General features: G+C 44.7%; 3 protein-coding genes and 1 long non-coding RNA gene across 4 annotated transcripts; 2 read left to right on the top strand and 2 right to left on the bottom strand.

Moving 5' to 3' along the window:
• Window positions 1–1,808: 1,808 nt before the first annotated feature.
• Window positions 1,809–7,165, bottom strand: LOC140995743 (translation initiation factor IF-2, mitochondrial-like). Its single transcript, XM_073465820.1, is given in 6 exon segments — window positions 1,809–2,527; window positions 3,361–3,652; window positions 4,723–5,075; window positions 5,077–5,287; window positions 6,124–6,298; window positions 6,639–7,165. Coding segments are annotated over 6 exon segments (1,728 nt in total). The 3' UTR covers window positions 1,809–2,357.
• Window positions 7,166–8,220: 1,055 nt separating this feature from the next.
• LOC140996434 (echinoderm microtubule-associated protein-like 6) lies at window positions 8,221–20,659 on the bottom strand. The gene is made up of 9 exons (XM_073466845.1): window positions 20,411–20,659; window positions 12,277–12,391; window positions 11,685–11,873; window positions 11,407–11,579; window positions 10,959–11,121; window positions 10,695–10,778; window positions 10,459–10,612; window positions 10,249–10,349; window positions 8,221–8,525 (listed from the first exon to the last, which is right to left on the bottom strand). The coding sequence occupies exons 2-6, from the start codon at window positions 12,349–12,351 to the stop codon at window positions 10,746–10,748; spliced, it is 633 nt and encodes a 210-aa protein (XP_073322946.1). The 5' UTR covers window positions 12,352–12,391; window positions 20,411–20,659; the 3' UTR covers window positions 8,221–8,525; window positions 10,249–10,349; window positions 10,459–10,612; window positions 10,695–10,745.
• On the top strand, window positions 8,473–9,494 carry LOC140996440 (uncharacterized). Its single transcript, XR_012178805.1, has 2 exons — window positions 8,473–8,555; window positions 8,643–9,494. It is a non-coding gene; the product is annotated as an uncharacterized lncRNA (long non-coding RNA).
• Window positions 18,390–22,800, top strand: endog (endonuclease G). Its single transcript, XM_073466835.1, has 6 exons — window positions 18,390–18,601; window positions 20,674–20,867; window positions 20,963–21,104; window positions 21,658–21,767; window positions 21,853–21,934; window positions 22,323–22,800. Exons 1-6 carry the CDS (start codon window positions 18,434–18,436, stop codon window positions 22,518–22,520), a joined length of 894 nt encoding a protein of 297 aa, XP_073322936.1. The 5' UTR covers window positions 18,390–18,433; the 3' UTR covers window positions 22,521–22,800.
• Window positions 22,801–22,860: the final 60 nt, after the last annotated feature.

Raw genomic sequence — 22,860 nt, 5'->3', positions numbered from 1 at the left:
AAGGAAGATTCTGCCCGAGATCCCAAACTGATATGAAAGAACTTTATTTAGACCCTTTTTACAGCAGTGCTGAGATCTAAGGTGACTGGTGGTGTGCCAACGGTGACTCAGTGGCATATGCCACTTGTTTAGTGGCATATGCCACTAAATTATGTTTTTATTAAAATGATTGAAACAAACAGCAGTTGTTCATTAGGCATTTTCTGTTTCAGGAAGATAAAAAGAATATTTGACCCAAAAAGGAAGATTCTGCCCCGAGATCCCAAACTGATATGAAAGAACTTTATTTAGACTCTTTTTACAGCAGTGCTGAGATCTAAGGTGACTGGTGGTGTGCCAACGGTGACTCAGTGGCATATGCCACTTGTTTAGTGGCATATGCCACTAAATTATGTTTTTATCAAAATGATTGAAACAAATGACAATTGTTTATCATTTCTCAATAACATTCAGGGACTGCAGGCATTTTCTGTTTCAGGAGGATTAAAAGAATATTTGACCCAAAGATTTGCCCCGAGATCCCAAACTGATATGAAAGAACTTTATTCAGACTCTTTTTACAGCAGTGCTGAGATCTAAGGTGACTGGTGGTGTGCCAACGGTGACTCAGTGGCATATGCCACTTGTTTAGTGGCATATGCCACTGAATTATGTTTTTATTAAAATGATTGAAACAAACAACAGTTGTTCATTATTACTCAGTAACGCCCAGTGACTGAAGGCATTTTCTGTTTCAGGAAGATAAAAAGAATATTTGACCCAAAAAGGAAGATTCTGCCCCGAGATCCCAAACTGATAAGAAAGAACTTTATTTAGACTCTTTTTACAGCAGCACTGAGATCTAAAGTGACTGATGTCGTTCCACTAGTGGATCACTGGAATGTACGATTAGTGGCTGAGTGGCATATGCCATTTTTGGCTGAGTGGCATATGCCACTAACTGAATTTTTTATTAAAATGACTGAAACAAACGACAGTTGTTCATCATTTCTTAATAACATTTAGGGATTGTAGGTATTATCAGTTTCATGTTTCAGGACGATTAAAAGAATATTTGACCCGAAAAAGGATGATTCTGCCCCGAGATCCCAAACTGATATGAAAGAACTTTGTTTAGACCCTTTTTACAGCAGTGCTGAGATCTAAGGTGACTGGTGGTGTGCCAACGGTGACTCAGTGGCATATGCCACTTGTTTAGTGGCATATGCCACTAAATTATGTTTTTATCAAAATGACTGAAACAAACAACAGTTGTTCATTATTTCTCAGTAACGTTCAGGGACTGTAGGCATTTTCTGTTTCAGGAAGATAAAAAGAATATTTGACCCAAAAAGGAAGATTCTGCCCCACGATCCCAAACTGATATGAAAGAACTTTATTTAGACCCTTTTTACAGCAGTGCTGAGATCTAAGGTGACTGGTGGTGTGCCAACGGTGACTCAGTAAACATAATTTAGTGGCATATGCCACTAAACAAGTGGCATATGCCACTAAATTATGTTTTTATCAAAATGACTGAAACAAACGACAATTGTTTATCATTTCTCAGTAACATTCAGGGACTGTAGGTATTTTCTGTTTCAGGAAGGTTTAAAGAATATTTGACCCAAAAAGTAAGGTTCTGCCCCTTTTGAAACTAATATGAAAGAAGTTTAGACTCGTTTTACAGTAGTGTTGAGATCGCAAGTAACTAATGGTGTGCCACTACCGCTCCTTGAAGTGCTCTGCTGCTTGTATTCCATCAACATGTCGTGCACCCCATGTGAAGTGGGTTCTGCACTTTTTTTCATGTGAAATGAAACTCAAAATTCAAACTAAATGTTTTTATTAAAATGTCTGAAACAAATGACAGCTGTTCATCATTTCACAGTAACATTCAGGGAATGTAGGTATTTTCTGTTTCATGAAACATCACCAGTGAGTCCTTCCACTGAGTGATGTGATGCTGTATCAACATGAATGAAGTGTATAAGTGAAGCTGCGGCCTCTTTGTTAGGTACAACAGATCTGTTATAAAGTCCTTCACAGCTGGTTGTGTTGAGTATTGACAGAGCTGAGGTGATCAGAACATCAGAAACAGCTCTCAACAGAAGTATGACCTCAGTGTGAACACATCACACTGTGCAGGTGTTCGTCATAAAGTGGCCACTGACTTCTGTTCACTCATCTGTCAGATCAGACTGAGACAACACAACAGGACATAATGTCACGTGATGTCCTGATGATTCATTGATCAAATTAAATGATACTTCATTTACATCCACTGTGAACAGGAAGTCTGTATGTCAGCAGTCTGTTAAACTTCCTGTTTCCTCCTCGAGCCTCCGATCAGAGGATGATGCAAAATTAAGTCATTTTCAGAAGCCGGGGTCCCAGGAAGTGACCTGAGGAGTGTCCACCTCCTCGTAGCAGACGATGACATCACCGGGTTTGAAGGCGACGTCGCTGTCAGCTGACAAACCGCACTCCATCCCGACCTTCACCACCTGAACGTCATCTTTGTGGTGCTTCAGCGCCACCAGAGAACCTGCAGGGGACATTAAAGGAACAGTTGACCCAAAAAGGAAGATTCAGTCAGCATTCTGCTGAACAACTGAAGTAGCTGGAGACTTGAAGCTGTTTTACATTTATCAGGTGGAATATGCCTTTAAAAAACATGCCACTCTTGGCATATGCTGCCAGGAGCTATTATGTCAGTAACCAGCAGTGGTGGAGGAGTACTGAAACCCTGTACTCAGTTACATTACTGAAATATTACTCAAATACAAGTGAACCTACTGGTATTAAAATACTACTTCAGTAAAAGTACAAAGTATTTTTCTCAAATGCCACTCAGAGTGTTAGTTACTTATCGATTCATGTTTAATGAATTATTGAACGTTCATGTCTCCAAACCTGCTGCAGAGTTAGTTTGTTTTTTTGTTTTTGTTGTTAGTCTGTATGTCAGGGTTTTCATTGGCCCTTTTGTGATCGGATAGCTGCTGGCTTTAAAAGTGCAGATGTGTTGATATTATTTCAAATTGTAATTGTATTGCACTAGATTAGCCTACATGGTGTAATATATAGGCGTAATACTTAAAATACTCATAAAAGTACAAGTACTCAAAAAAATTACTTAATTTAAAGTAATTTCAGTAGTTCATTAGTTACTTCCATCAATGGAAGCAGCACCAAATGCCAGGAGTGGCATGTTCTTTAAAGGCATATTCCACCTGATAGTGTAAAATACCATCACTAACAGGTCCTTAATATAATAAAAGCTATAGATAAAGACAGAAAAATAGAAGCACATGCCGTTTGAACTGGAACGTCAGGTGATCTAAGTGTACCCGTCGTCCCAACAGACCGGGTCTGACTCACCTTCCCAGACGATGTCTCGGCCTCGGATCAGTCGGAACTTGAGTCGACGGTCCAGCTGACCTTTCTGAATCCGACAGCCGGCGACAGGAACCTTCTTCTTCCCCACAGAGACGTCAAACATGGCGAGAACCGTCGCTTCACCTGGGCGAGAGAGAGAGAGAGAGCGAGAGATAGAAATAAAATATAAAGATACACAAATATTTGATAGTGTCATCCAGCCCATTGCGCTGTACGGTAGTGAAGTCTGGGTCCACTCAGTCATCAGAGCTGAACCCGCTGGGACAAACATCCAGCAGAGTCTTTACATGCAGAGTTCAGCAGACACATTTTACACACACACAGACACACACCAACAAATGCATGTAGAGCAGAATGAGGCAGATACCCACTGATAATTAACATCCAACAGAGAACGCTCAACTTTTAACCAGCTGAAATCCAGCCAGAGACGCCCTCCACTCCAAAGCCTCCAGACTCAAGAGCTGAGCCCAGAAAAGAGTCCCCTATGTCAGCTGGTACTGAGGCTGACTGCCCCCTCTCAGACAGTCTGACCAGCCTCACAACAACACTGCTCTCCAAACACCAATCAGAGGAAAGCACATTATAACACAATGTAAAGAAACCTGCCTGGAACATTGGAAAGAAGAAACTAAAAGCCAAAGTGGATCAGAACGTTATTTCGCCCTAAAAAGAGACGATGAAGAGCAGAACATCTCTCTGCTGTCAGAGATAGGAAGCAGAGACAGATGCTCACCAAGTACAGGCTCAGTGACCACAAACTGACCATCCAAACAGGAAGACACAAACAATCACGGCAACCAAAAGACAACACAACATGTGGTCACTGCTGGACAGGTGAGGCTGAGACAGAGATGCACTTTCTCCTACAATGTAAAGCATTCAACGAAAGCAGGAACATTTATTTTAACAAGTTCAACTCTGTAATCTCAGAGTTCAAAGAGCTGAACCACCTCTCAACATTAAAATCCTCCTGGGAGAAGGAGACAGGGCAACCTGCTGCCCAATATGTGTCACCATGCACACCTGAGACACACACACACACACACGCACACGCACACGCACACATACACACACTGTATATACTGTATATATAATTAATGTAAATCAATCTTGGTGTTGTGTTTGTGTTGTTATTTGTTGTGTTCTGTCCGAGTGTTTGGACGAGTTGTGTTTTGATGCTTTGGCAACATTGTTGTTAAACTTTCATGCCAATAAAGCTCCTTTGAATTGAACTGAGAGAGAGAGAGACTGTCTCACATGAAATGAAGGAGCTGCTCCTCCAAATAAAACGCCAAATAAAGAAACATCTGGAACATCTCAGAGCTGCCTGTGACCTCTGACCTCTGTGACCTCTGTGTGACCCTGCTGTGACCTCGGACCCTGCTGTGACCTCTGTGTGACCTGTGACCTCTGTGTGACCTGTGACCTCTGATCTGTGTGACCTGTGACCTCCGTGTGACCCTGCTGTGACCTCTGTGTGACCATGCTGTGACCTCTGACCTCTCTGTGACCCTGCTGTGACCTCTGTGTGACCCCACTGTCGTCACCTGTGAACATCTGGGCCATCTTGACGTCGTTTTCTGAAACGTCTCCAATGCCGAAGTGAACAACCTCCATCTGACACTGCTGCTGAGCATCATAACCGTCCAGGATGTTCAAGATGGCCTCCACCGATCCGTCCACTGATGAAGACTCACCCTTTGCCTTTGTCGGTGTGACTCTCAATGATGATTCCCTCCATGAGGCCGCTGGGCTCCGCCTTCAGCTCCAAAACCTCCGCCAATGTCACCGTGGCCTCGGCCAGAGCCATCAGGTTGTCGCCCTGACAACAGAAACAACATGACGTCATCACCCTGACCTCATCCGTTCCAGCTCCACGCAGCAGCTGACATATGGAAGAATTATCCTATCTTTATTCAAGAGCGTAGATTTTCAGTTTGAGAGCATGATTTCATCCCTTTTCAGTGACACAGCTCCTTCTCATGCTCAGATTTATTCTCCTCACGCTCACATTTTGTGCTCGCACTGAGATGTTTGCTGCTTTCTTTCAAAATGTGTGCTTGAACTCAAAAATCACATGCTTGTGCTCACACATCTTCTTCTTGCACACAAAAATTTCGCTCGCATTCAAATATGTCCTGTGCTCGCTCAGATCTAAAGTCTGCGCGCTCAGATCTAAAGTCTGCTCGCTCAGATCTAAAGTCTGCTCGCTCAGATCTAAAGTCTGCTCGCTCAGATCTAATGTGCGCGCTCAGATCTAAAGTCTGCTCGCTCAGATCTAATGTGCGCGCTCAGATCTAAAGTCTGCTCGCTCAGATCTAATGTGCACGCACTCAGAACAAGCAGCTCCTCTTCGGTTGAGGAGTCTGCTCAGACTCAAGGCTGTCCCTCCCTGCGCTCAAAATATTGTGTTTCACCAGCCAATAGGGAGACAGCTAGAGTGTGGACCAATCAAATGACGGATGCCGCCTTGGGTGCGTTCCTTCGCACTTTTTTTGAGCGCTCCGTAGGGGCGGGTATATGGTCTGTTTGTAAAACTGCTTCTCTCAAAATACACCAATTTACCGTATTAGCCAGCTATTTGAATCGTCACCTATTTAAGACGCCAGCATATGTATGTATAATTCATCTTAAGTAATCCTAAAAAGAGTTTCGTAGTTTAGATTTTTTTCAATTTAATATCAGTGGATATATGCTCTGAAACTAGATTTTATTTCCCTCTGGTCAGTATTTTAAACCAGCAGGTGTGTTGTTACTGAGAAAAGTTCCGATGTGTTGCGTGATCCCTCCGGCTTCCATGGAGACGATCTGACTCTTCCTCAGACTGTCCAGCAGGGTGGTTTTCCCATGATCCACGTGACCCATGATGGTGACCACTGGGGGGCGCGGCGCCAGGCTGGACGGGTCTGCTGCAGGTCTGAGAGGGTCAGGGGTCAGAGGTCAAACATAGGACCAGAGAGACTTTAAGCTCCACGTTCGTTGACGCGACAGTGACGCGACAGTGACACGTTCGTTGACGCGACAGTGACACGACAGTGACACGTGCGTTGACGCGACAGTGACATGACAGTGACACATGCATTGACGCGATAGTGATACGACAGTGACACGCGTGTTGGCGCGACGGTGACAGGTGCGTTGACGCGATGGTGACACGTGAGTTGACATGACAGTGACACGTTCGTTGACACGACAGTGACACGTGCGTTGATGCAACAGTGACATGACAGTGACACGTGCGTTGATGCCACAGTGACGCGACAGTGACACGTGCGTTGATGCGACAGTGATGCGACAGTGACACGACAGTGACACGTGCATTGATGCGACAGTGACACGACAGTGACACGTGTGTTGGCGCAACGGTGACAGGTGCGTTGACGCGACGGTGACACGTGAGTTGACACGACAGTGACAGGTGAGTTGACACGACAGTGACACGTGCGTTGACAGGACAGTGACACGACAGTGACACGTGCATTGACACGACAGCGACACGTGCGTTGATGCGACAGTAATGCGACAGTGACGCGGCAGTGACACGTGTGTTGGCGCGACGGTGACAGGTGCGTTGACGCGACGGTGACACGTGCGTTGACACGTTCGTTGACGCGACAGTGACACGTGCGTTGACGCGACAGTGACACGACAGTGACACGACAGTGACACGACAGTGACACGTTCGTTGACGCGACAGTGACGCGACAGTGACACGTTCGTTGACGCGACAGTGACACGACAGTGACACGTGCGTTGACGCGACAGTGACATGACAGTGACACATGCATTGACGCGATAGTGACACGACAGTGACACGTGCGTTGACACGTGCGTTGACGCAACGGTGACACGTGCGTTGACGTGACAGTGACACGTGCGTTGACGCAACGGTGACACGTGCGTTGACGCAACGGTGACACGTGCGTTGACGTCATGTCACGTGCGTTGACGCGACAGTGACATGACAGTGACACATGCATTGACGCGATAGTGATACGACAGTGACACGTGTGTTGGCGCGACGGTGACAGGTGCGTTGACGTGATGGTGACACGTGAGTTGACATGACAGTGACACGTTCGTTGACACGACAGTGACACGTGCGTTGATGCAACAGTGACATGACAGTGACACGTGCGTTGATGCCACAGTGACGCGACAGTGACACGTGCGTTGATGCGACAGTGATGCGACAGTGACGCGACAGTGACACGTGCATTGATGCGACAGTGACACGACAGTGACACGTGTGTTGGCGCAACGGTGACAGGTGCGTTGACGCGACGGTGACACGTGAGTTGACACGACAGTGACAGGTGAGTTGACACGACAGTGACACGTGCGTTGACAGGACAGTGACACGACAGTGACACGTGCATTGACACGACAGCGACACGTGCGTTGATGCGACAGTAATGCGACAGTGACGCGACGGTGACACGTGTGTTGGCGCGACGGTGACAGGTGCGTTGACGCGACGGTGACACGTGAGTTGACACGACAGTGACAGGTGAGTTGACGCGACGGTGACACGTGCGTTGACAGGACAGTGACACGACAGTGACACGTGCATTGACGCGATAGTGACACAACAATGACACTTTAGTTGACGCGACAGTGACACGTGCGTTGACGCGACAGTGACACGACAGTGACACGACAGTGACACGTGCGTTGACGCGACAGTGACACGTGCGTTGACGCGACAGTGACACGACAGTGACATGTGCGTTGACGCGACAGTGACACGACAGTGACACGTGCGTTGACGCGACAGTGACACGTGCGTTGACGCGACAGTGACACGTGCGTTGACGCGACAGTGACACGACTCCGGCTCCGGCTCCGACCCCCAGCCTGGCACCGCAGTGACTGCACTGCAGTCCGACTCCGGTAAGTAAAACAATACATATACAATAAATAATATGTCTTGCGCCAACATTGAGGCAGCTAACAAATTAGCCCACGTATTTTTTAATAGACAATTTACGACCTGAGATTGCTAGCCAGGCTGGTGACTCCAAGACTCCACGATGTGCTGAGCCTACTCCGTTCACCGTAGCGGCAAAGGGGAAGATGTCGGTGCAACAAGTGGAAGAGTGCCACAGAAAGGTCACTGCACACATCGTGAAAAGGCTGCATCCCTTTTCAGAGGTGGAATCACCAACATTTAGGTTAGTTAAGCAATAACGATAGAGCTAAGCTAATTAATACTGAGCTAAACAGTAACAGCAACATTACATGTTTGTTTATGTTTGCAGGGACATGGTGAAAACTCTAAACCCCAAATACACACCACCTTCCAGGGACTACCTGTCAAACACATTAATCCCATTGTGGTACAAGGTTGAGAAGTCTAACATTATTACAGAGCTCAGTGAAGTCAGCTCTGTTGCACTCACATGTGATGGCTGGAGTAGCATCACACAGGACCACTACCTCACCATCACAGCACACTACATTGTAGAGGGCAAAATGCAGCAAAAAGTGCTAAAAACAAAGGCTGTGTACAAAGCACAGACTGGTTGTGTTGTTGCAGAGGAAATCAGTGATGTTCTGTCAGAGTTTGGCATATCTGATAAAATTGTAGCAATCACTGTAGATAATGCTGCCAAAATGGATGTGGCTATTAAGCGCCTGCAATTTGTGAAACTTTTCTGTTTTGCCCACACACTTAATCTAGCAGCACAAAGTCTCCCTAAATTCAGTGAGTCAGTGGGTGGCCAAGGTCCGAACCATTGTTGTGTGGATGAAGAGGTGCTTGATGGCGAAGGTGGTTCTTCAAGAGAAGCAAGAACTTCTACGTAAGACACACAAAGTTCACTTTATTTAACCGTTGTGCATTGACAAGTAATGACTTTATATGTCTGATCTTAGTAGTACTATATGATCATTTTCCTAAACAAGAACTGTTTCTGATTTTATACTGTACCTGCTGCTAATCTGGACTGGGTTTTACAAGTTGTTCCTTATTGTTTATTTGCTTTTCTGCACCAGGTTAGCCCATCAGTGGGAGCACGGTAACATGTTTAAGTACCTGCAGCATCATACACTCATGTGTAAATGTGTTTTCATGAGGTTTTCAAAAATAAAGCTCTCTTGAGGAAAGTGTACCCCTGCGAAAATTTATTTATAATTTATAATATTTATATTCAAGTTCATAGATTTGATATTTATATTCTAGTTGAAAACAGCCCTGTGAGAAATTCATAGTAAAGTTCATAAAAAGTAAAAAGTTCATAGAATTAAAATTGATGGAGAAGGTCAGACTATTTCATTCAGAAAGACATTTGGTCAGCTAGCTCTGACCCTGCCTCTTAAAAGAATCGGAATCGAGAATCGTTAGGAACCGGAATCGAAACAAGGAACTGGAATCGGAACCGGAATCGTTCAAATTCAAACGATACCCAACCCTAGTCAGGATGTTATCAGACTGATGGTTACAGGTCTCCAGATGTGGGACTGAACAACTATCAGATGGACAAATAAAAACACAAACAATAAAATAAAACGGTACGAAATACATCTGAAACATGGCTTTGGACACACACACACACACACCTTATCTTGCAGTGTGTTGTTTGGTTTCCTGTGTTTATTATGATTAATTACTTATGGTCAATATGTCCTTTATCATTTTTTGTCTTGGTTTGACACCCAGTTTTTTTAGTAATAAGTAATAAAGGTCGCTCTTTGTTTCCTGCACAAAGACTTCGTGTTAACCACTGAAGCAGGCAGAAGCTGTGAAGTCTCCCATTAGAAAAGATACAGAAGATGTGTTATTTTAGTGAGCAGACAGTTGATGCAGAAGAAGAAGAATAAATGTCTGTCAGTGTTTTCTCTGAATGGGGTCTAATGTAATCTCACCTGCAGTCACTGCCGCCGGCGCTGATGACGTACTTATCATCACAGGAGAAGCGAATGTTTGTCACGTGAGCAGAGTGACCGAAGTACCGCTTGTGTTTTGCCTGTGAAAACATCAACAGGAAGTACAAAGAGATGAGGAAGAGCACGGAGATGATCTGTTTCAGATCTTCTGAAGGCTTTGGGAATTAATCGTAAAAGATGATCACGTACAAATTTTTCAGAGCACGGGAAATCAAAGAGCTTGATGAGGCAGAAGTCATCTCCGGTCACCAGGTTGAGGCCGGCGTGGGAAACACAAGCACAGTTAACGTCTGCTTTCTCAGCGTTACGAGGCCAAACGCCGAGAACCTCGTCGCCCAGGATGCTGGAAACAAAGGTCCCACAGTTAAGATCTTCACTGGTTCCTTAAGCCCTCAAGTATGGGAAGTACTAAAGGTAGAACATACTGTATAATCTACGATCCACTGTATGTTTCCCACATTATACAGTATGTTAACCTACACCTGCCTGGTGTAGGTGCTGGTGGACACCTGGGATGGAAAAGAAAGAGATTTTAGGGTTAAATCATCTGTCTGACATACGATGCTCCCACAAAAGATTTCCACTGAACTCAACTGTGGAAACATCAGCTGCTCCATCAGACCGGACAAAACTGACTCAGTACACTGTGTCATAATCCTAAAGGATTCCAGGTTTTTAGTCTTTATTACCTGGATGTGTTTGCTGTCAGCAGAGAAGTCAATCTGGATGACGAAGCCAGGGATGTCCTTACAGTAGCCAATCCTGTTCAGGGATGGTCCCAGAGAAAGGTCGTAGAAATCAACAGCACTTTCAACTGAACCCACTGCCAAGAACCGGTTGTCTGGACTGAACCTGAACCACAAGAAAACAATCCAAAATGTGTAAATGATAAAAGAACACCCTAACAAAGTCCTACCGTATGTCCTGATATCTGTTTAAGGATGAGGTCCTATCATATGTCCTGATATCGGTTCAAGGATGAGGTCTTACTGTATGTCCTGATATCAGTTTAAGGATGAGGTCTTACTGTATGTCCTGATATCGGTTTATGGATGAGGTCTTACTGTATGTCCTGATATCTGTTTAAAGATGAGGTCTTACTGTATGTCCTGATATCTGTATAAGGATGAGTCCTACCGAATGTCCTGGATGGCAACGCTGCGGTCTCGTTTCTTGCCCCAGACGGTGAGGGAGTTGACCATCAGGATAATGAACTCTCCGTTCTCCATGCCGATCGAAACCATCTCTCCATTGGGACTGTAAGAGGTGCATTTGGCAGGATGACCCAAGCTCACCTTGTTCAGAAGTTTCTAACACATAAAACAGGACAGCAGAACATGTGAGTCGACCGTTGAAAAGGTAAATGCCAAGAAATCTTCAATCCCAGCCTCCAACCTCAGACTTCAGAGTGGTACCTTATCAGCCAGGTCCCATATTCGGATGGTCCCGTCATCGCTGGCGGAGATGAAGACATCTTTAAAAGGATGAGTCGCCAAACCCCAGATCCCTCCCTGAGTGTATCCATTGATCATGGTGTTGGAGGCCGCGTTCTTTTCTCCAACCTCTATGATCTCTCCATCTTTGGTTCCCACCAGGATTTTACCCTGGATCATCAGGGATGAAAGATATTGTCAACTTTCGGGTTATTGATCCATCGACAAGAATCAAGATCATCTTAACTTCAACTGAAGAAGTTATTTTTCCGTTAGTCAGTATCTATCCATCTTTATGTTTCATCAAGTTCCATCACTGTTCCGCAAATATTTGGACACAGGTGCGACTGGGTGTCATCATCAAAATAACATTATCTTTTTAACAGGAGGTGATAATGTGCTATTTGAAGTTGATTTCACTAAATCTTTTTTTTTACTTGAGGTGTTCAGTGCTCCTGCAAAAATGCAAGGTGCCCAGAACACATCAGCAACACGCAAAACACTTTCTGCATAAAGAAAACAACTTGTAGGAAAGAAGTTTGGACTTTCTGATCAGGCCGGAAGAGTTGCATACCTTCCCTCTGCAGACGGATCGGACGTTCTCCACCAGCTGGCCGGTCTCCAGCTGAAACGCTCTGCAGCGTTTCATCTCCTGATCCCAAAGCTTCACAGCACCGCCCTCCTTAGTTCTGTTAAACATCACCAACAAACATCAGGTTTTTACTACTTTAGCCAAGGAGGTTGTTCTGCCCATGACTGTCGGTTGGTTGGTTTGTCAGCAGGATTACACAAAAACTACTGAACAGATTTCCACCAAAACTTGGATGGAGGATGTGTCTCGTTCCAGAATAGACCTCATTTACTTTTCTGTGGATCCAGATAAAAGGACAGATTCAGAACCTTTTTCTATCTTTCTTTAACATTGTGAGATAGATTGGTTTTTCCACATTTTTGTAATTTCTCAGGGAATAACACATGGCTCTTAATGAAAAAAATCAGGTGTATTAAGGTGGCTGGTATCTATGAGTGAGTACAGTTTGATGTGGATCCAAATAAAAAATCCAGCTTTCGCAGATTTAAATATGTTTTATTTGATATTGGATTAGGCTTGATTGAATTAAAGGGGACGGTTGGGCCTTGGTAGAGGTATGCATTTTCCCATCAAAACATTCAATGAGTGTTAGATTCCAAACAAGAACTGTCCTCACTCTGCCCTTTGCCCTGACCCCACACTTCACTTGACAAACGGTAAGACCATCACATAGTCGGGTCATGCCCGGTTATGTCCAGAGCCTCACATGCTACCAGATGGGACCCAGGAAGATTAGCAACTGTGACAGCCATTAGGGATCCAGGTAAACTAAACCAACTCCACTCCAGGTCCTGGATCTTGGAGTTTGTCTCAATGTCCTACATCCTGTCAAGATTCTTTCTGATCATCTTGAACTAAAGTCAGGAAACAATTGTTTGTCTTATACTTCACCTGAGACCAGGGTTTCTTTGGTGACCCTACCAGGAGCCACTGAAGCTCACAAATACCTCACTCACAATTAAAATGTGATAAGCAAGTAAAGATCATGAAATATATACAAGGTGTTGGCTACCCAGATCCAAGCCCATGTGTTCATAATCCTGCTGCAATTTTCTCTGCAAAGAAGTCAAGAACCGCTATTTGTCTGGTTCCTCACCTGGAACCAGACCATTGCTGACCTTTCCAGAGGCTGAGGGCGTCACTAAGACACAAACATCTCCATAAAAAGATCTTGTGGAAATCAATGCTAACAAACAGATACTAACACGAACCAGGTTGTAAATTTCTGTCTTATCACCCTGTGACAGTGGACAGAAATCCGTGTACCCTTCGTTCTTTCGTTTTTTCGTTTCAAAACCAAATTAAAAAAACGGAAAAACAAGTTTGTTTTTCTGTTTTTCTCTTTTAAACCCAGAACGAAAAAACAGGAAAAACAGAATAACACAAAACCACATTTTGTGCCTGTTATTCTGTTTTAAAACAAAAACAGAATAACGTGAAAATTAAGTTTTGGATTTTTAATGTTTTGTTATTTTGATATTCTGAAAATTCGGGGAATGCTGGCAGATTTTTGCGGAGTCAGAGGCGCAGGAAGTGAGCGGGAACGTGGTCTGGAGATAGAGCGTCATGGCAAGCTTTGTCTTTTTCCGGGGGAGTCGCCGGCTCAGCCTGAGGGCTGAATGCCGATCGTTACTGATTAAAACACGTAATACTGAACAGTTACAAGGAGGAAAACAAGAGAGGCGAAATAAACAAGACGAGGAGGAAAGGTCCGATTCGTTACCTAGCAACCAGAAGATCCTTTGTAGCACTTACCGTCTGCTACACTAACGGAAGACAACACAACACATGTCTATTTCAAAATAAAAGCATTTGTTATTGGAACCTATTACTATAATAATTAATCTATTGTCAGAGAAAAATATTCACAACAATATGTAGGCTAATGTTTTCATACTGTCACATTTATTTTTACCTGTATAGGCCTACCGGTATGTGAATCGGGCGCGATCGCGCGCGTGTGTGCGAGCGAGCGAGAGAAAGAGAGAAAGAAGGAGACACCGGGCGTTTACCTGCAAAAACTGAACGGTTAGAAATGAAAAGAGGGAAATCACAGAATACAGAATATGTCCAGGAGACTCCTCAGGACGTGAGGGAGGAAGGATCAGATGGTGGCTCAGGTAGCGATGAGGAAAATATATATGGCTGCACATCTGTCAGCTGCACTGTAAGCAGGTGTAGCCTACACCACGCAGACATTTCTCACACTTTATTTTGGAGGTTCAGGACAGACTAGATCATGATTGTATTGGATATAATAGGGTAGCCTAACCCAATAAATCTCTCGGCCGCTGTCCAGTCCGGTAATAACGGGTCTGTGGTGTGTACGCTACGTCATCGCCAGGTAGAACAACTGCCACCCCCCCACCCCCACCATTGCGAGGCACCTTCGCGCTGCGGGACACCTCTGATCTCCGAGTGTCTTCCCACTCTCAAAAAGTTCGCAGATCAGATCTGCATAAGGCTGAAGTGCAGCCATTCTACTTGGAGAGTCTGCGATTTCAACGTTCCGGCTCACTTCCTGCGCCTCTGACTCCGCAAAAATCTCCCAGCATTCCCCGAATTTTCAGTATGTCAAAATAACAAAACAATAAAAATCAAAAACTTAATTTTCACGCACAAAATGTGGTTTCGTGTTATTCTGTTTTTTCGAACAACACAAAAAACAAAGGGTTAGGGTTAGGGTTAAGATCAAGATGGCGCCACGGACGGCTGCCTCGGTGCTTCGCTCCGCAGTACTTTGTTTGTTTTTGTTTATTTGTCACGTAATAAGTTGTCCTTCCCTCATCCAATACACTCGGGAGGAACTTTTAAAGTCTGATCATTCAACTGGTCACACTTTTTCGCCAGACCCTGGAATATTTTCGGACCTTTTAGTTGGAGGAGCAGCCGCTCTCTATGGGATGTTCAGGAGACGCAGACGGGGCAAACGAGCCGGCGCGCTCGTTAAGCTCAGACAGCGGGGATTTCGAACAGCGCTCCCGTCAATACATCTGGCAAATGTCCGCTCCCTGAACAATAAGATGGATGAACTGCTGCTTCTTAACAGTAGAAACTTGGACTTCTGCAGATCTGCCGCCCTGTGTTTCACGGAAACCTGGCTCAGTGAACACATCCCGGACACCGGATTACATCTGCCGGACTTTCATATTCTCCGAGCGGACCGCGTAACGGAGCTCTCGGGGAAGAGGAGGGGAGGTGGAATCTGCTTTTATATTAACGAAGGTTGGTGTACAGATGTCACAGTGTTAAACAAATCATGCAGCCCCCACTTGGAGTCACTTTTCATAAACATAAACGAGTTCTCCTCGTTTATTCTGGTTGGTGTTTACATCCCACCTCAGGCCTGTGTTACTGAGGCCTTACAACACCTGGCTGACCAGATAACGGACATGGAGAGGAAACATCCAGACTCTCTGCTCATTGTTCTTGGGGACTTTAACAGAGCAAACCTCAGCCATGAACTGCCAAGATATAGACAGCACGTTAAATGTCCCACCAGGGACAAAAACACTCTGGACCACTGCTACACTGTTTTAAAGGACGCGTATCGCTCTGTCCCCCGTGCAGCTTTGGGGCTCTCTGATCACTGCATGGTTCATCTTCTCCCAAATTACAGGCAGAAATTCAAATCTGCTAAGCCTGTAGTGAAGACTGTGAAGAGATGGACCACAGAGTCAAAGCTGGAGCTACAGGCCTGCTTTGACTGCACAGATTGGAGTGTTTTTGAGGCTGCTGCTACAGATCTGGACGAACTCACTGACACTGTGACATCCTACACCAGCTTTTGTGAGGACACGTGTGTGCCGACCAAAACCTTCTGCACATACAGCAACAATAAACCTTGGTTCACTGAAAAACTCAGGATGCTTCGTCAGGCCAAGGAGGAGGCCTACAGAAGTGGGGACAGAGTCCTGTACAACACGACCAGGAACACGCTGACAAAGGAGATCAAAGTGGCAAAGAGGTGTTACACTGAGAAGCTGAAGAACAGTTTCTCAGCTAACAAGCCTGCGTCAGTGTGGAGAGGTCTACAGGAGATCACCAGCTACAGGAGACCATCCCCCCACATTGCAGTGAACCGGGAACTGGCTGACGACCTGAATGTCTTCTACTGCAGGTTTGAGAAGCCAACATTCACACCCATCACCCACTCCAACATCAAACAAACCTCATCATGAAGTCCTTTGAGAGACTGGTGTTGAGCCACCTGAAGGACATCACAGGCCCCCTGCTGGACCCCCTGCAGTTTGCATACCGGGCAAACAGGTCAGTGGATGATGCAATCAACATGGGACTGCACTACATCCTGCAACACCTTGACTCCGCAGGGACATATGCTAGGATCCTGTTTGTGGACTTCAGCTCGGCGTTCAACACCATCATCCCAGACATCATCCACTCCAAACTCACCCAGCTCACCGTCCCAGCCTCCACCTGTCAGTGGATCACAACCTTCCTGACAGACAGGAGGCAGCAGGTGAGGTTGGGGAAAATCACATCCAGCACCCGGTCAATCAGCACAGGCGCCCCCAGGGATGTGTGCTCTCCCCACTGCTCTTCTCCCTGTATACCAATGACTGCACCTCGAGAGACCCATCTGTCAAACTCCTGAAGTTTGCAGACGACACAACGGTCATCGGCCTCATCCGGGATGGTGACGAGTCTGCTTACAGATGGGAGGTGGAACAGCTGGCCCTCTGGTGTGGTCAGAACAATTTGGAGCTGAAAACGCTCAAAACTGTGGAGATGACAGTGGACTTCAGGAGTAGCCCCCCTACACTGCCCCCCATCACCATCTTCAATAACTCCGTGTCTGCTGTGGAAACCTTCAGGTTTCTGGGATCTTCCATCTCCCAGGACCTAAAGTGGTCTCTCCACATAGACTCCATAATCAAAAAGGCCCAGCAGAGGATGTACTTCCTGCGTCAGCTCAGGAAGTTCAACCTGCCCCAGGAGCTGCTGATCCAGTTCTACACAGCAATAGTTCAGTCTGTTCTCTGCACCTCCATCACCGTCTGGTTTGGATCAGCCACCAAACAGGACAGGAAAAGACTGACACGGACAATAAGGACTGCAGAAAAAATCACTGGTGCTAAACTGCCCACCATCCAGGCCCTATACTCATCCAGAGTCAGGAAACGGGTAGGAAACATCTCTGCAGACCCATCACACCCTGGACACAATCTGTTCGAACTTCTCCCCTCCGGCAGGCGCTACAGAACCCTGTTCGCCAAAACAACCAGACATAAGAACAGTTTCTTCCCCCAGGCCGTCGCACTGATGAACACTTGATCAGTCACCCAGTGTCAGTGACCCCCCTGACTCCAAAAACCATCCACTCATAGTCTTTACATTCACAGACCAAATTGCACTTTATATGTATATATATATATATATATATATATATATATATATATATATATATATTTCTACCTGTACATAATTGAACAACATATATCCACACTGTAAATAATATAATATAAATATACTTAAATATATATTTATATATTTATAATAGTCCGGACTTCTGAACACCTTTTAACTCACTGTTCTTTGTTGTTCTTGTTCCTTCTAGTTGAATGTTGTTATGTTTGTTTATGTTCATGTCTATGTCTATGTACATTGTGTGCGAAGAAAAAACCAAGTCAAATTCCTTGTTTGTGTTTCACATACTTGGCCAATAAAGCTGATTCTGATTCTGATTCTGATTCTGAAAACAAACGGAAAAACAAACTTGTTTTTCCGTTTGTTTAATTTGGTTTTGAAACGAAAAAACGAAAGAACGAAGGGTACACGGCTTGTTTATGGTTTCTGCTTGTGTCAATTATTCCCAGAAAAACCGACTGATAAAACGTACCTTGGTCCTTTTATTCCCTGTTGTCCCGCCCTCAGTCCTGTCACGTGATCAGGAGGGTGATTTAGGGTGTCCACGTCATGTTTCCTTCTTTTCTTCTTCGGTTTGTATATAAAAATGAATAAACGACAGTTGATGTCTGTACTGTCTGTTTATGCGTTGAAGTTTGTTTAATAAACATGTTTAAAAGATTAAATAAGAAAATAAATAAAAGGACACGCTGCTGACGTCTCGTCCCGTGACGTCATCAGAGCGCGTCACCCCAGCTGATGCAGTGGCACCATGAAGCGGTGGCTACAGACCGGAGCGACCTTGTTGATCGGAGCGGGATTTGGAGCGTCAGTGAGCCGCCTGCTGAGTGCCAGAGACGGGCAGGAGGAGGAGGGAGCCGGTCTGCTGAGCAGAGTCCCGGTGGTCCCGGTGCCGACGGTCCAGGCTTCCGAGCTCACGGTCAGTCTCTCTCTCTCTGTCTCTCTCTCAATTCAATTCAAAGGAGCTTTATTGGCATGAAAGTTTTAACAACAATGTTGCCAAAGCATCTGTCCAAACACTCGGACAGAACACAACACATAACAGTACTTTTGTTTTTTGTTCCTAATTGTTCATTTATATTTCTTTAAAGTGTCAGTGTATCTAATGCGTAGCTGGGTTGTTTGGTTGGTGATGATTTTCATTGGTTATATTTCTCAGGTCTTTTCTGATGGTCCTGCATTCTGGATCAAACCATTTGTCAGCGTTGTGCCTTTTAACAGGCTGTTTTTGTTTGATGAGGTCAGCTTTAATAGCTGCCTTATGAAATATCATATTGATATCATCAGTGGCCTTGTTTACACCATCTCTGGTAGAGACATATTGGTTTTGGTCGTATATTGATATGTCATTCATCAGATCAGGTGAGTTCAAGGCCATGATGAGTTTGTCTCCGCTGTCTGGGGCCCATCTGTAGGCAGGATTTAATTGAAACAGCTTGCTGGGTTCCCTTTTTGTGCCACTCATTTGATCTGAGAGTTTAAAGAACACATTTATTTGGTTGTGGTCTCAAAGGGGGGATTGCTGTCTGACAGTGAAGGCACTGATAGTGGAGGGGTCCATGTCAGTGATTGCACAGTCTACTACACTAGACCCAAGAGCTGAGGAGTATGTGAATCTCCCTAAAGAGTCCCCTCTGAACCTGCCATTAACTATGTACAGGCCTCAGGCCCGACAGAGATGCACTGTCTCCCTGCCACTTTGATTTATTTCAGAGGCGAGGTCGTCCCGACGGATGATGGTTGGTGTGGTAAACAGGGGGGCCTGACCAAATACATGGTTGTTGCCCTGTGGGTCCATGACATCAGGTTCGATTCCTGTTCGTCCATTCAGATCTCCAGTTAGAAGCACGTGTCCCTGGGCCTGGAAGGAGGCAATTTCTGAATGGAGAGTGTCAAAAATGTCTTCTTCAAAATAAGGAGAATCTACTCGGGGTATATAAATTACACAGAGATATAGATCCTATCAGTTATGCCGAGGGTTTGATCTAATCTCAACCAAATGTGTGATTTTCCCTGTTTTACTGGTGAGATCTCCTTTATACCACACCAAGATCCCCCCGATGTTCTGCCCTGGCGTATGTTTTTTAATTTTGTAGAGGGCCCCATGACTTCATTATATCCTGGAGGACAGTGAGTGAGCAAATCATTGTGACACCATGTTTCTGTCAGTACAATTATATCAACGTCTTTGATAGATTTCATGAATTCAGGGTTTCTGCTCTTCAGCTCAAAGGTTGAGGAGTGGAGACTGAATATTCCAACAGCTGATATGAAATGAACGCATTAAAAAACAATCAAAATGAACCTGTACAGTGAGACAAATATTAAAACACCTACAACTATCTATACATTTATAATACTAAATAATCATTTCATATGAATTCCATGGAGGTATGTACTATTTTCACTGATATTACCATTGTACTGAATACTACTATTGCTATTATTACTATTACTAACTAACAATATATTTCCATGTTGTTCTCTCTCTCTCTCTCTCTCTCTCTCTCTCTCTCTCTCTCTCTCTCTCTCTCTCTCTCTCTCTCTCTCTCTCTCTCTCTCTCTCTCTCTCTCTCTCTCTGTGTGTGTGTGTGCAGGGCTGCACAGACATAAAGTTCAATTTAACTGAATTTTCAGCTCACAGAACTTTTTAAAGAATATAACGAACTGTAACAAGAAGTGAAGATTACTCAACATGTAGCTGAGACATGTAACATGTTACACTCACGTTTACAGCGACTCTGGTCTCTGGTCAGACATCTAGCATCCAGCATGCATTGTGCTTTGATGGACTGAGCAGGCCTGGATCAGAACCAGTTTGTCTCGTTGTGACAACTGAAAAGTGATGTCAGTGCTGAAGTGTCTTTAACCTGCGTTCTGTCCGGCGTCTAGCCAGTGGCCACTTCACTGGTCCCAAACAGAAGTCTGACTGTATGGAAGCTTATGAGATACTGAGCTGAACTCATCAACACACTTGTACCATTCGTCCAGGTGAGTCCAGGTGGGTCAGCCGTTGTGATGAAGTATGGCTTCCCCTCACTGGCCAACATCAAGACCAGAGAGTCCTACATCACCTCGTATGACCCCCGCACACGCACTGCATCCTGGGTAATAGAGAGGCTAAACCCCGCCTCCCTGACCGGCCCATCGGACAGAAAGTACTGTGAGTTTAAAGAGGACGACAGGTGAGATGGCAATAAACAGGGAGACAGGTAGAACCAGGCTGTCAGACAGGAAGTAGAGGAACGCTGACTTTATAAAATCTTAATTTTCCCTCCAGTGTGCACGAGTTCCACAGAGCCACCAATGCCGACTACAGGGGGAGTGGCTTCGATAGAGGTCACCTGGCTGCTGCAGCCAATCACAAGTGGAGTCAGAAAGCCATGGAGGACACGTTCTACCTGAGCAACGTTGCTCCACAGGTATACACACACACACACACACACACACACACACACACACTCATTTAGTACATTCTCTCAAAACTGTTACAGCTCTTATACTGTGTGTGTGTGTGTGTGTGTGTGTGTGTGTGTGTGTGTGTATATATATATATACGTATATATATATGTATATATGTGTATATATATGTATATATGTGTGTATGTATGTATATATATATATGTGTGTGTATGTATGTATGTATACATATATATACATATATACACATATATATATATATACATACATATATATACATATATATATATATGTATGTATATATATGTATATATATATATATAATGTATATATGTATATATATACATATATATATATGTATTTATATATACATATATATAATGTATATATATGTATATATATACATATATATATATATGTATTTATATATACATATATATACATATGTGTATATATAATGTGTATATGTATGTATATATACACAGTATGTACTGTATATATGTATGTATAACCCCCTGACCCGTTCTGACGTTCTGTGTTCTGTTCCACCTGGAGAACCCTCACCTGAACCAGAAAACCTGGAACAATCTGGAGAAGCAGTGTCGCTCTCTGACCAAACGTTATCTGAATGTTTACGTCTGCACCGGACCGCTCTACCTGCCCAGGTAACCTCTCTGCTTCTTCTTCTCAGTTTTCTGATCCTGTGTGGGAGGGGGTACAGGATGACATCATCAGGTGTGTGTGTTTCAGGCAGGAGGCTGATGGGAAGCTTTACGTTCGATATCAGGTGATAGGACAACACCACGTTGCTGTGCCGACACACTTCTTCAAGGTGAGTTCACCTACGTGGTGATGATGATGGTGATGAGGGTGATGAGGGTGATGAGGGTGATGAGGGTGGTGATGATGATGATGATGATGAGGGTGGTGATGATGATGGTGATGAGGGTGATGAGGGTGATGAGGGTGATGATGAGGGTGGTGATGATGATGATGATGATGAGGGTGGTGATGATGATGGTGATGAGGGTGATGAGGGTGATGAGGGTGATGATGAGGGTGGTGATGATGAGGGTGGTGATGATGATGATGATGATGAGGGTGGTGATGATGATGATGGTGGTGGTGGCGGCGGCGGTGGTGATGATGATGGCGGCGGCGGTGGTGGTGATGGTGGTGATGATGAGGGTGATGATGTCACCTGTCCTGCATCTCCTCAGGTGCTGATCCTGGAGCAGACAGACGGCAGGGGGGTGGAGCTCCGGTCGTATGTCTTACCAAACGAGCCAATCGATGAGCGGGTTCCTCTGGAGCGTTTCCTGGTTCCCATAGAAACGATCGAGCGAGCGTCAGGACTTCTGTTTGTGCCGAACATCATGAAGAGGACGAGCAGCCTGCAGGCCATCACTAACCGCTGAGAACTACACTACCCACAATTCTCTGCTGTCGAGGGACTGCAGGTCATGTGATGCTTGATTTAAAAGCAGCTGATTCAGAACTGATCAATATCAACATGAAGATGTTCTTTATGTTCTCATTGATCAGACCTCTGGATGTTCTCGTCATTACTGCTCGAGAACCAAAGAACTGGACAGAATCAACTCTATTGATCTTTGATTATCATGAGACTGTTTAAAGATTAAAGATGAGAGTGAACATGTTCATTAAAACTGTTAATAAATGTTTAAACTTTTTAAATCTGCAGTCGGATTTTTTGTTTTCAGCCACAAAATCAATCAAAAGATTAAATTTATTATT

Source organism: Pagrus major, chromosome 5 (genome assembly GCF_040436345.1).
Source record: "Pagrus major chromosome 5, Pma_NU_1.0".
In the NCBI taxonomy this organism is placed as follows: domain Eukaryota; kingdom Metazoa; phylum Chordata; class Actinopteri; order Spariformes; family Sparidae; genus Pagrus; species Pagrus major.
Note: the sequence above shows the minus strand (reverse complement) of the source record. Positions and strands in the feature narration are given on the sequence as shown.